General features: G+C 37.9%; 1 protein-coding gene across 1 annotated transcript in view; it reads left to right on the top strand.

Annotated features, from left to right (window-relative positions):
- zc3h3 (zinc finger CCCH-type containing 3) overlaps positions 1-14,779 on the top strand; it is a 106,480-nt gene that overhangs the window by 85,861 nt on the left and 5,840 nt on the right. The window contains exons 10-11 of the mRNA XM_051711767.1: positions 12,588-12,751; positions 13,165-13,334. Of these exons, the coding sequence (XP_051567727.1) occupies positions 12,588-12,751; positions 13,165-13,334 (334 nt within the window). The remainder of the gene's footprint in view (positions 1-12,587; positions 12,752-13,164; positions 13,335-14,779) is intronic.

Below are 14,779 nucleotides of genomic sequence, written 5' to 3'. Positions count from 1 at the left end.
CTTTACATACTTAAAATATTTATGCATTTAAACACGACTTATGCTGTTAAACTGTGAAAATTTGGACTGCACCCGTGTTGGCCAAGTTAACTGAGTTATATCAAATGTCATTTTTGAAAATGGTGCTTTTTCTCTTGTGATACAGCATATCTGATAATTTCAATGTATTGTTCTAAGTAGGAAAACACAGAGTACAGAGCACATTTTGGAACACATTTTTTGTTTGTGTATAATTATGTATAGTAATAATATGTATAGTTACAACTAAGATAAAGTATTAGGCTACTTAATTATCTTACACAATGCTTAACATATTACTAGCAACCAAAAGAACAAATAAGCAAACATGTCAATATAAATGGATATTTGATTCAACACTTTAGTATTACTTTATTGTACTGTATGTTCCATACCATGGTTTAACAGACCCTGACTTCAATGGAAGCATGTGTTTTCCTTTTTTTCTATATGAAAAATAAATAAATAAATAAATTTACAGTATGCCCATACTCTTCAGCCCCCACTACACCACTGTTGTGAATGTGTAACTTATATTGCATATTCAGTATTTAGGGTAGGAAATGAAATTTTTGGGTGAATGCAAAATTGTACCAGCCACTCTTTTTTCTTCTTTTTTTTTCTTTTTTTTTTTAATCAGCCATTTTTATTGATTTATTTTCATTCAAATATATAAAATAATTAGCTATATGTGAACTTATCTCAGATCAAAAAGTCAACTGAGTGAAAAAGAACCCAGTTCTATTTGTATTTGCATAAGTGGATTTCTATTTGATTGTAGGTCACTGTCCACTTTACATTGACCGTTTTGTTATTTGGAGCCCAGTTTAAGCTACCTCTGAAGTTTTTTTTTTTGTTTTGTTTTTTTTTTTTGTACTAGTTTTCCTGTCCTACTACTTTTAGAAAATACTGGAAACATCCCTTTCATGATTCCTGATTTCTGTGAGTCAATTCATACTGTCCATTTTAATGAACAATTTGTTTGCATCATCACTCAAATGTTCATGGAAGTCCCCGCAAGTTTTTTTTGTTGTTGTTGTTTTTTTTTTTTCATATTTTGGTACATATGAAAAAATTTATATTAAATGTTCATTTAGTGAAAAACAGTGGAAAATATATTTTTATTTTTAACACAATTATTATTATTACTATTTTTTTTAAGTGTGGGAGAAAAAAAACTATTAACTCATGTTAACATTCTTAACTCCTATTAACTGAATTCAGAATAGCCTCTTGTCAGGCTCACAATAACTTTATTTTTACTGTACGAAATCATAAAATGACCACAATATGTCATTAGAGAATTAGGCTTCTCCGATAACAGTGCTACAGCCAGTATATACTACTTTGAAGTTTCCATTCTGGGCCGGAATTTCTGTTTATGTTTTGGCCTGTGTGATCCCGCCAACTGCCCACTCACCAATAGTATTTAGACACTGCCGGGTTGCTAGATCTGAACAAGTTTGCAGGTAAACCACACTGCGTGCTGCAGCCATGGAAGCCAGCAAACGAACTGGATCAGAGATAACAGATTCCACCCGACCTAAAAAGCCTCGCCATCCATCTAAAAACCACCATGACCAGAGGCATAGTAAAATAAGGATAAATATTGGAGGTGCCTTTGGAAGATGGAGACAGCTTAAAGCCCAGAAATCCTTTAAAATGGATGCTGAGTTGGATAATTTGTATGTCAACATTCCTGGCAACCTGCATGATCTTTGAGTCTGGGGCAGGGCAGACAACTCTCCAATAATTTGAATTTGGACTGCAGTACCCATTTCAAATGCTTGTTGTCAATCTTACATATAGCACCTTTAACTCACATTAACTGAATTCTGAATGAGACTCATCCCTATTAGCTGAATTAGCCTCTGCTTTAGCTTTAATAAACTTATGTTCCTTGCTATATCAAAGTTTATGGTAGGTAATCAAATTTGTTTTTAATGGTAGTTTCACCCCATGGAATTCTAGCAGTGCAAAGCTTACAAATTGCAACTCTGCTGACATTGTCACCCAATTCAAATTCCACACAAGAGTAATTTTCTTCCTCACACAGCACAAGTTGTAAGCTAATTGTCAGATGCATTTTAATTGCCAGGAAATAATCGACCCTCATCATCGGCTGTTTTTAAACAGTGGACTGATGTTCGGCAGTGCAGATGATTGGCCAATACATCAGAGCATCGGTAATAAAGATCAAGAAACATATTGAATATACAATATGTGTATGTGCTTGTGAAGAGTGCTCGCACTGCACGAGAGCGACAGAGCAGCACTGAAGATCTGGAGAATAGCCACGATCTTCACAACACGTGATTTCCAACCTTTTGTTTCATCTGTTCCTCAAAATGTAATCCAGTGTGTCCAATCCAAGAGTACGTTGTTGTTTCTAAACAACAGCGTTTTTGTCAAAGCCAAATCCAAGACCGGTCACCTGCCACAGTAGCTAGTAGCCAAAATTACCCTCCACTGTGAAAAAACACCCACATTTGGCTGGTCATGGGTGTTAATTTCCCACCCTTCTAATATTATGTTGTAAACACTTACAGGTGCATCTCAATAAATTAGAATGTCGTGAAAAAGTTCATTTATTTCAGTAATTCAACTCAAATTGTGAAACTCGTGTATTAAATAAATTCAATGCACACAGACTGAAGTAGTTTAAGTCTTTGGTTCTTTTAATTGTGATGATTTTGGCTCACATTTAACAAAAACCCACCAATTCACTATCTCAACAAATTAGAATACATCACCAATAAAAAAAAAAACATTTTTAGTGAATTGTTGGCCTTCTGGAAAGTATGTTCATTTACTGTATATGTACTCAATACTTGGTAGGGGCTCCTTTTGCTTTAATTACTGCCTCAATTCGGCGTGGCATGGAGGTGATCAGTTTGTGGCACTGCTGAGGTGGTATGGAAGCCCAGGTTTCTTTGACAGTGGCCTTCAGCTCATCTGCATTTTTTGGTCTCTTGTTTCTCATTTTCCTCTTGACAATACCCCATAGATTCTCTATGGGGTTCAGGTCTGGTGAGTTTGCTGGCCAGTCAAGCACACCAACACCATGGTCATTTAACCAACTTTTGGTGCTTTTGGCAGTGTGGGCAGGTGCCACATCCTGCTGGAAAATGAAATCAGCATCTTTAAAAAGCTGGTCAACAGAAGGAAGCATGAAGTGCTCCAAAATTTCTTGGTAAACGGGTGCAGTGACTTTGGTTTTCCAAAAACACAATGGACCAACACCAGCAGATGACATTGCACCCCAAATCATCACAGACTGTGGAAACTTAACACTGGACTTCAAGCAACTTGGGCTATGAGCTTCTCCACCCTTCCTCCAGACTCTAGGACCTTGGTTTCCAAATGAAATACAAAACTTGCTCTCATCTGAAAAGAGGACTTTGGACCACTGGGCAACAGTCCAGTTCTTCTTCTTCTTAGCCCAGGTAAGATGCCTCTGACATTGTCTCTGGTTCAGGAGTGGCTTAACAAGAGGAATACGACAACTGTAGCCAAATTCCTTGACACTTCTGTGTGTGATGGCTCTTGATGCCTTGACCCCAGCCTCAGTCCATTCCTTGTGAAGTTCACCCAAATTCTTGAATCGATTTTGCCTGACAGTCCTCATAAGGCTGCGGTTCTCTCGGTTGGTTGTGCATCTTTTTCTTCCACACTTTTTCCTTCCACTCAACTTTCTGTTAACATGCTTGGATACAGCACTCTGTGAACAGCCAGCTTCTTTGGCAATGAATGCTTGTGGCTTACCCTCCTTGTGAAGGGTGTCAATGATTGTCTTCTGGACAACTGTCAGATCAGCAGTCTTCCCCATGATTGTGTAGCCTAGTGAACCAAACTGAGAGACCATTTTGAAGGCTCAGGAAACCTTTGCAGGTGTTTTGAGTTGATTAGCTGATTGGCATGTCAAAATATTCTAATTTTTTGAGATAGTGATTTGGTGGGTTTTTGTTAAATGTGAGCCAAAATCATCACAATTAAAAGAACCAAAGACTTAAACTACTTCAGTCTGTGTGCATTGAATTTATTTAATACACGAGTTTCACAATTTGAGTTGAATTACTGAAATAAATGAACTTTTCCACGACATTCTAATTTATTGAGATGCACCTGTATAATGACAAAAAAATAAATAAATAAATTATAATCTCAAAAGACAAAGGTAAATGGTGCTGTTTGGGAGAGAGAACAAACACGACCAGTCTTTGGCACAAAACACATGTTCACCAACACTTTAGGTCATCACAGTAAACAAAATGTATCTTCTGTCTGCTACTTGTGTCAACACAGATAAAGTCCTCATTATTCAAACATGCATGTAGTTTGATGTTCATAACATTTGTTAAATTACAGTGCTTTGATGTTGATGAGAGCTTTATACAGTAGCTCTTAATGAATGCAAGTTATTTATTGGTAAACACTTTATGCAAGACTTATAAATAGAGCTCTAAATCGACTATGTTCCTGATATTAATCTGCACATTAGTCAGGGTGCTTATGACATATGCATTTGGTTTCCTCCATGTTTGTGAGTGAGTGACATATTGAGGGCAGTAACTGGAGATGAACTCATGACCCACATTTACCAGTCCTCATAAATGTCCTCATATGCCCTTAATCCAGCAGGTTCTAACCCATCCATGACCTCTATCCTCACCCCCAGCTACACACACATGCTCCTCTGGTTCCCTGTCACTCCTGCCCCTCAGTCTCATGGAGTCATACATTAGCATACAACACTGTGTAATGCATTTGACAGGTGTACCCTCTGTCATGTTGTAGTATTACATTCTTCTCATCCAATTTGAATACATCCTTATTGTTTTCAACAGCTGGCAGCACTCTTGCAGTTTACAAGTTTTGAGACAAAGGTTAGCCACTATTGCTCACGGATGTCATGTTCTTGGTTAGATTTCTGCAGTGTTAGGGTGCTTTCACACTTGGTTCAATTGCTTGGACCCAACCCAAGTTAATTTCCTCCCCCTTCCCCCTGCCCCCGCTGGTCTCTGTCCACATCATATAATTTGGGTCCGAACCACAGTCCGATTGCGTCATCAGCGTGAGTTCAAGCCGTGGCTGTTTACCACTGTAGCTAGGTAACAACTCAAGAAGACAAGTGTTATTAAAGTATTCATCTCTTTGAATTTACAATCAAAACTTTACATGCACAGGACAACATGGATGTTTTTGTCTGCCACAGATGCATTGAATGTGCAATAATGTGATAAAGCGGTTGTCTCCCACGAGCCTGCGGATGCATTGCAAAAGATGTGAAGAATGTAAGCTGCTCTCTAAAGGCGATTTATTTGGAGACAATCCGGTATGAGAGATGCATTATACCATTATAATTGCGATCGGTAGCCTGCAAAGACACGTATTATACGTCATCACATGCGGTTCACTTCCGCGATTTGGTACGATTCATAACAAACTTCATATCTACTGCCAACTGTTGAAAACAATGAAGATGTATTCAAATTCAGTGCAATTCAGTGGCAGTGCAGCCCCTCTACTTAAACAAGCAGCGCAAACAGTGTTGTCCCATTCCCTAGCGAATTGCGCTAATGAGCCGGTTCTTTTGAATTCACAGCTCACAACATACAGTCCTACCAGTGTAGTGCAATTCCCAAATGAATGACTCATGAACTAGTTCTTTTGACTCTACAGCTCGCAACATATCTGTGTAGTCGGATTTCCGATTTAACGACTCTTATGAGCCGGTTCTTTTGAATCTACAGCTCGTAACATACAGTACAGCTGATCTGTGTGGTCCAATTCCCAAACGAATGACTCTTATAAGCCAGTTATTTTTAGTGTATCAAAAACATACTGCATGACCAGTGTAGTGTGGTTCCCGAACGAATGGCTCTAAAATACTTATACATCAGTCGGAGCGGTTGCTGTATTAATCTTACTGAAACGCAAGTAATGACTTTAGTTGTGCCCAGCTCGAAATGAAATGAGAACTGTTACTTTGTTATGCAGTGTTGTATTTAAGGCTTGTGAGACCTCAATCAATCAGTGCAGTTACTGACTGGTTGTTCAGTTAAAAATACACATGTTTTGTTATAATCGGTGGAATTTTATATAAGTATAAATGAATTGATTAATCTCATTTGTGTTGTTTAGAATTTTTATGTAATATATGGTTAGGATAAATTATTGAATTGTGTTTATGAATCTAAAAGGTCTGTGTAAACTTGACTTTTACAAGAATTTTATTACATTTATATCTGATTTCTGTCGAAAGCGGAAATGATCTCATACTTTGGCAACAGGCTGCTGAAGCCAGTAAATGCAATAAGAATTCTTCCTCAAAGAATTGTTGATGGAACCGTTAAGGAACCGGAATCGTTAAGAGGAATCAGAATCGGAACTGGAATCGTTAAATTCTTTGTGATTCCCAACCCTACCAAGCACACATTTCAAGCAAAACATTTCACAAAAAGAAGGTTGTGTTAGGTTATAAATGTGGACACTTTCTGGTTTTCAAATGTAAGTAGAACATGTCCACAGCTAATGTGATTAGCTACACCTGGGCTTACTTTTCTAGGACACCTGTGAGAACCTAAGGGGAACTGGCTTCATACATGCTCTGAAAAGGACCTTAAGACCAGTTGTTTAAAAGTCAATGCAAAAGAAATGGCTGAGAAAAGTGAACTTGTATTTCTGAGAAAACGTCTAGCAACTTTTGTGTGCAGATTGCACTCTGCTTCGATATGCTGTCATCTAACTCAATGACAATGATTCATTTCAAGTGTGGCGTAAGTGTCCAAAAGTGTCCAAATACTTTTGGGGGCCACTCTATAATATGACAGTACGCCTTGCTTCATTTTATTTCCACAGAAAGGTTCCTCTCTGCTCCTTTCAGCTCTGTTCCTCTGATTTGTCCTCTCTGCTCCTTTCAGCTCTGTTCCTCTGATTTGTCTCATTCTAATGAATAGTTTCTCCTCTGTGCATTTTGGCACTAACTTCTCTCTTTGTCTCTGTCTGTCTCTCTCTCTCCCTCTTCATCTCTCACTGTTTCTTCCCTCCATTTGTTTTTCTTTGCTTTCCCTTAATCGTAACAAATGCATTCTCTCCCTGTCAGGGCTCATTTAAATATTTGGGGTGAGAATGTGAATATATAAGGAGAGAGATATTAATATTTATTCTATTAGCTGAAGTGCTTAGGTCTGTAATTTTGCACCATCCCAAAAGCTCTGTCTTAGATATGATGGATAGCACACCATAATTATGGACGTGAAAAAGTGCTGATGACAGCAGTACAGGCGAGAGGCCAGCAATGGATACGCCAGCGGAGCAAGGGTTAAAGCGCACTCTCATCCTCTCCATTCCTCCCCCCCCCCCGGTTCATTCTTATTAGCATTCTCTCTGTCTGATAGTCTCCCTGTTTTCTGTCCTGTTTCTTCTTTTGTTTGCTGGTCATCTCCATTCACTCCTCACCTTGATCACTCCTCTTTTGATGCTGCTTCCTGTCCTCTTTTCTCTCCATCACTATGTCACTATTCTCCCTTCCCGGCCCTTTTTTCATAGCTCACACCACCATACATTCTTTCTGTCTCTCTTCCTCTTACTCCTTGCTCTCTGTCTCAGTAATGTAAAATGTGCTGACTCTTTCTGCTTTGTGGCCAGTAAGAAAGCTCTTCTAATAGGCCCCAGAGACTTCCCAGCCTTTCTTAAATCAAGTGGAAAATTGTTAACTTGCACTGATATAAAGATGTTCCATCCACTTCTCTTTTTTTCCCCTCACACACTTCCCTTTTCTCCCTATTTTGCTGCTTTTATGTAAATTAAAATGTATGAGAGGGCAGAGCTGGGAAGGACTTAAGTTTTTGTGTTTTCTTTGCCAAGACCACAGCCCTGAACATCAAAGTTAATGAGCCTTCTCTGTGCTGCGTCCACCTCCCAACAGTGGTATTTTCTTCTAATTAGATATGATTCTAAATAGCCAATCAACTTAGAAGTTAGGTTAGATTTATGTCGCTCATCCCTCTGGGATTGTAGCTGTCATGAATTTACACCAATCCTGTTTGAATGATTAAAGGGGAACATGATTAGGATCATACATTTGCTAGTTCATCATACAGTAAAATGCTGGAAGGAGTGTGTGGACATTATTCTTGACTATTATTATCTTTAATGACAAGTATCATGAAAATGAAAACTAGCACTGAAAAAATTTGAGTTTTCAAAGGAACACAAACTACTTTTCAAATATAATGCTATATATATATATATATATATATATATACAGTAATGAAAATATAATACTTACTTCTATCTCAGTTTAATAGAATGTAAGACATTGATAGGTTAATTCCCCCAAAAAGTGTGATCATTGTGGCTCTGTGGTTCTATGAAAACATTTCTGTTTGCTTGAGCATCCCGACCAACCCAACATAGCAACATTGGCTCAACATATGGCGTGAGATTGGGTCGCGGGTATATCTGTTTGTCAACCAATGCCAGTTTGGTTTAGTGTTCAAGAAATCTATTTGAAAATTATTATTTTTGCATTTCCGTTTGATCACTGGTGGTGCAGAAATTACACACTCCACCTTTAAGCTAGCCTTGCAAACAAACAGAATCTTCTGGCAAAGAACCTTTACCCCCTAGACAGGAAGGGCTTCAGCAAAAATAGACTAAAGTGCAACAAAAACAACTTTTCCACCATTGTGCCACCAACGCGGTGAGTAGCGGTTCTAGTAGCATTTCCACTTGAGCATGGTTTGGCACGGTACAATTACAAACCATTATCGGCCTGGATTTATCAGCATGTTTAGTTATACTTAACCATGCTGGTGGAATGCCAGTAATGGAAGAAGTTGCAATGAAAGTGAATGGTGACTGAGTTTAATCTACCTTCATAAGGGCAAGTACAATTAAGAATGGTTAAAGGGGTTAAAATCTGGACTTCCATGGACAAATGGACAAATTATTGACAAAGTTTCCTCCTGTTCTATCCTACTCCTGATCTAACTGGTCATGTTTGCCTTCAGATATTTTAAGAGATGACTTAAATCATTGTCCTGCTAAACTAATATCATTGTTGTTCAAATAAAATGTTTAAACAAATGCATGCAGTTACAGTCTCTAGTTACCAATCACTTTTTGTGGGGCGGGGGATTTTGGCCAGTGAAAATGCTGTTTCAGAACACCATTAGCCACTGTGGCTGGTAAGCCAAAAAGTTAATGTCAAGCCCTGGTTGCAATTCACTAGCTCAGACATAAAAACTCTAATATTTGAATGAACTTTGCAAATCCAGCAGCTAACTCTTTTTCCTAAGTGCTCACTCTAGCAGCCTGGCAACTTAAACTAAGCATTGTTTTGTGTTGAACTTATAATAACCTGTGTACTCGCACTTCTGGAAGTAGCATAGCAGCCTGCCAAAAAGATTGGAAGTGGTGGATTTAACCAGCTTTAGCCATTAGTGTTCAATATGCATGAAATGGTCTGTTGGTCGCTGACACGGAACTCCAGAATATTTTTCACTCATAAATGCCCAGGAGATGCCAGAGTTGTCTGTAGGCTTGACGGATGGAGTCCCCACATTTTATATATATATATATATATATATATATATATATATATATATATATGATTGGCATTAAGTGCTGCTTCTCACACAAAGCGGCATGGAGAGTTTTTCCAAAAGCCCAAGTGAGGCAAATGATTGGTCAATAATGAGGTGATCCGCTGACAACAATGTTTCACAAAGTTTATTGAACATTGGGGATCAATAGTGTAAATTGTGATTTAAATGGATGAACCAAAACAGGACACCTCATCAACTCCTTCATCGTGAACACACACTTAAACACACACACACACACACACACTCACACACACACACAAAAGACTTTCCTGTAACTTAAGTTAGGTACATGAATAATCAGGATCGGTACAAAAAGATAATGAATACAAAAACACAATGAAACCAAGTAATTCAAACTAATTACAAAACGTTCAACTGCAGTTGCTGGGGAAAATGCACCTGAAAAAAAAATGGGCTACAACAACATATTCCACAGACACTAGTGATAACAGGCCACTCTCCTCACTGTAGATATACAGTATCTGTGACTTCTTAGATCATTAGAGTGTTAGTGGTGATAGTCCATCAACATCTGTTTAAAAAAAAAAGCACTGTTCTTTTTTTCTTTTCTTTTTTCAAGCAACATAAAAATCTCAGACATTACATTATATTATATATCTAGAGACTGATATTTGCAGGGCTCTTAAAACCATGAAATGGACTTGCATTTTTCCCTGACGGGCTCCCATTCACATGACAGCTCCGCGTTGTCAGGGCATAATTTTCCTTGTTACTAGTCACATGGCATCTATGGCTCAGGTGAATGGCTCTAAAAAATGTGTACAGAATATAGTGCCCAAGAGTAAAAGATTGCGCATGTAGGTTGCAGACTTCCAGGGGTGCATGCACCAGCCGATCAACTTCCATTGAGATGAATAGGAATGTTAACGGATAGCTCTCTCCAGCACACTGCAAACCCACTGGCCAGACCTATAGCTATATACTGCAAATTAATATCACATTTAATTATCATCATGTTTTTTTTTTTGTTTTTTTACTTGATCTTGAACTTTGGTGTGTCAAAATGTAAGGAAACGTCAGAATATTTTGTGTATTGTGCAGTTTCTGTTGAGTTTTTGGTGTTTGGTTAGGCAATGATGGAATAATTTGTGGTTCAGTGCTAAAAGGGAAGGAAGCTTAAACTAATAGTGAAACTAACTAACTAACTAGAACTAAAGATAAAGCAAAATAAAAATAGTAAAACTTTAATATTGTGAAATATTATCAGGTTTATCTTAAGGCCATTCTATTAGTTTTATAATATGATACATATGTAGTGCAGATTCTGAAATCTTTTTCTTTGCCTTCTAAATTCTACCATTAGCTCAATTTAATATGTGCAATTGCATGTATAATATATTTTTTGCAAGACCCACTTAAGCTTTTGAATGTCAAGAGCCAATTTGTTCATTTTGGTTGCAGGTCTCTTCTGATCTGATTTTTCAACTTGTTTCCCTTGTTTACAATTTCTCACAATTTACATGTCTGTCCTGTCTGTCTTCACCTGAGCTTTGGATGATTAAAGCTCGACTTGGATGTTATCAGTCAAACAAGAAACAAATGGGTGTTTAAAAAAAGAAAGGTCCCAAATGTTCTTCTGAAATGGGGTGGAATTGGAATCGACTGAATTCAAGTGGCGAGGGATTTAGCAAATTGGACCAATTAACCATGAGTGTGGTGAGTGATGATGTTGTCTATAGGATGATTTAGGGGACATAGAGACCCAGATTCATTGGGTGTGATAATCCAGTTACACAAATGTATATATAATATTTGGTGTTTTATGTTTAACAGATAATATGACAAAACTTGTCCTTGGACTTAAGTGAAGATGACATAACCACACTTCACATGTTCTAAATGTGATTATATGAAATAGGTAATAAAACGGAGTTTGCTTTCTTTAAAGGTGCTGTAAGCTATTTTTTTCATGGAAAAGCAAAAAATGTTCCTACTGCATTAAAGATATTAATGAAATAAGTGTTCATTCTCATAGTGTTGTATTTGAAGCGGATCATTGAGGCTATGATTCATAATGTTTATCAGTTGAGGGTGCTATTGTGCCACTGTTGAATTGGACAGCAACAGGAAAAAACAATGCTGCTCTTTTGCTCAGTTTTGTCTCAAAACAATCTTTGGAGGGTGGGGTTTTGGAATGAGGGGGCGTGGCTAATTCAACGGTTCAGTCACGTGAAAGCTTCAGAACACTAAAATCGCTTACAGCACCTTTAACATTTTCTTCCATCAAAGTTACAGGCTAAGTCTAATTGGTAGTAAAAAGAGACAACTTTGTATAGAAGACAAGAGGAATAGAATAGATGGGAATCTGAACATGATTTGTGCTCATTTCTGGATACATCTCAGTTCTAAATACCAATGTAGAGGCATCTTATAATGAGAACCTCTGGTGATTGACATAAAAACTGTAGATGTGAAGATGTGGGTACAAGGGTGTAATGGAGCTGTGTTAGGCTGGGAGTTTGGGATGCTTTTGTAGCTCTGACCTAAACCCTGTTGGGGAAAGTGTCTCTGTGCGGTCTGCCCCACGGGGTGACAGGGAGTCCACACTGTTCCCGGACACACGATCCTTTAGCCACCCTTCCCTCTCACACATAACAGACACTCACTCTCTCTCCCTCTCTATTTTTGGATCAACGTGCCCCAAGCTCTCCCAGTCTCTCGCTCTCACACTTATACACGCGTCTTGCGCTTCTCACCCCATAGTGGTGTATAATTAGCTTCTCTGACAGGTGGGTGGGATCGGGTCTCCCAAAGAATGAAGCTACCAATTTACGCCCAAATTACAAACTTATCCAACAGAGTGTGGCACACATGAAACCTGTACATGCTTGTCACCCCCCATTGTCCCATGTTTTTTATAACCAAACTAAAAAACATCCATAGTAAATCTGATATTAAGAAAGCAGGCATTCAGGATTTCTGCTCTCTCTACAGTGTAAGAAGAAGCACACTCTAGTGTGTCCAGAATTCTCCAGTACCGGCGTCTGTCCACGTGGATCCAAATGTAAGCTGCACCACAGACAGAGTGTGAAACGCACTGGCTCTAACACAAGCTCTGGACCAGCCAAGAGAGCCCACAACAGAGACATTTTAAAGAGGTCAGGAAGAGGATCTGGACAATTAAAAGCATTAGCCTTTACGATTCTTAATTGACATTCCTCATCAGTATACTATTTTCATCTCTTGTTTTTTTTGGAAAATGCTATATATAAACCAACATGAACACATTTTTAAGAATTTGATGAATGTTTTAAACTAGGGTTTTAAAAGGTTTTTCATTTTTATCATCATCTAATCACCTCATTTAAAGTGTTAGAATGTTTTTAACAGCCTTGTAAAAGTGCCCAAGCTTGCACACTTGCATCCAGTCATTAAGTAACCATAAACATTTTCCATAAGCATTCTGACTGCTTAAAAATTCCATTGACAATAAGCTAGATAAAATACATCAAATTTATTTCTTCATTATCATATTCTGTATTTCACTCAAGGTCTAACTTTGTCATCTTAGATCAGAGGAAGGGAATAGTCAGTCTGCAGGGTCCACACAGGCAGATGAGGGTTCATCCTGCTCAGGTCCTGAGAAGCTGCCATCCTACATATCTTTGTCCAGCTCTCCTGACACACCAGAGAACTCTGAAGCCCCCGAGTTCCCTCCCACTACAGGACCACAGGCCAAAGGTAAGAGAAAAGTGTAAAAATGTCAATGGCTAGTTAGATTAAATTATACACAGAATTAATTCTAAATAATTTCAGAATAACAAAGTTAAGGAACAGCTTAGTGGTGCCAAATAGATATACTGTTCTAAATTAAGACAAAAGTTTTAAACACTTTCTGTTTATCAAACATTAGTGGAACATGTCCGTAGTTACTGTGATGAACTACACATTTGTTAACTGCTAGGGCACCTGTGTGAACTTGAGGGGAACTGATTTCATAGATCCACTAAAAATCATCTTCAGACCAGTTGGTTAAAAGTAATTGGTTAACACTTTACATCAAGGTTCTATTTGTTAAAGTAAGTCAATGCTTTACGTATCGTGAACAAACAGATTTATTAGAAGATTTTTTACAGCATTTATTAATTCTTGGATAATGTTCATTTCAAAATATACTATTGTTTATTTTGAATTCATATTAGTTCAAATTGCATTAACTAATATTAACATATAAAAATGTTATTGTTAAAAATGTATTAGTAATTGTTTAAATTAACATTTAAAGGAATAGTTCACCCAAAAATGAGAATTCTCTCATTATTTACTCACCATCATGCCGTCCCAGATGTGTATGACTTTCTTCTGCAGAACACAAATTAAGATTTTTAGAAAACTATTTCAAGAATTTGTAGGTCCACACAATGCAAGTGAATGGGTGCCAAAATTTTAAAGCTCCAAAAATAGCGTAAAGGCAGTATAAAAGTAAGCCATATGACTCCAGTGGTTAAATCCATATTTTTGAAGCAATATGAAAGGTGTGGGTGAGAAACGGATCTAAACTCAGCAAAAAAAGGAAGGTCCTCTCACTTTCAACTGCTTTTATTTTCAGCAAACTTAACATGTATAAATATTTGTATGAACATAAAAAGATTCAACAACTAAGACTTAAACTGAACAAGTTTCACAGACATGTGACTAACAGAAATGGAATAGTGTGTCCCTGAACAAAGGGGGGGTCAAAATCAAAAGTAACAATCAGTATCTGGTGTGTCCACCAGCTGCATTAAGTACTGCAGTGCATCTCCTCCTCATGGACTGCACCAGATTTGCCAGTTGTTGCTAGGGATGAACCGATACCACTTTTTCACTTCCGATTCCGATATCGGAAATCTCAGTATCGGCCGATACCACTCCCAAGCCGATACCAGTGTTGTATTTTTGCATAATCAGTTTAGAATATCTTTACATTATTGTCATTTTTGGAGATTGACAGTAACAAACATGACTAACACACAGTATCAGATTTGGATCGGGCTTGTCGGACTGATACCCGATCCATCTAAATTCTTCAATATCAGAGCCGATACTGATCCAGGTATCGGATCAGTGCATCCCTAGTTGTTGCTGTGAGATGTTACCCCACTCTTCCACCAAGGCACTTGCAAGTTCCCGGACATTTCTGGGGG

The sequence above is a fragment of the Myxocyprinus asiaticus genome, chromosome 12 (assembly GCF_019703515.2).
Source record: "Myxocyprinus asiaticus isolate MX2 ecotype Aquarium Trade chromosome 12, UBuf_Myxa_2, whole genome shotgun sequence".
Classification (NCBI taxonomy): Eukaryota; Metazoa; Chordata; class Actinopteri; order Cypriniformes; family Catostomidae; genus Myxocyprinus; species Myxocyprinus asiaticus.
The sequence above is the reverse complement of the archived record's forward strand: the minus strand, read 5'-3'. Positions and strand labels throughout refer to the sequence as shown.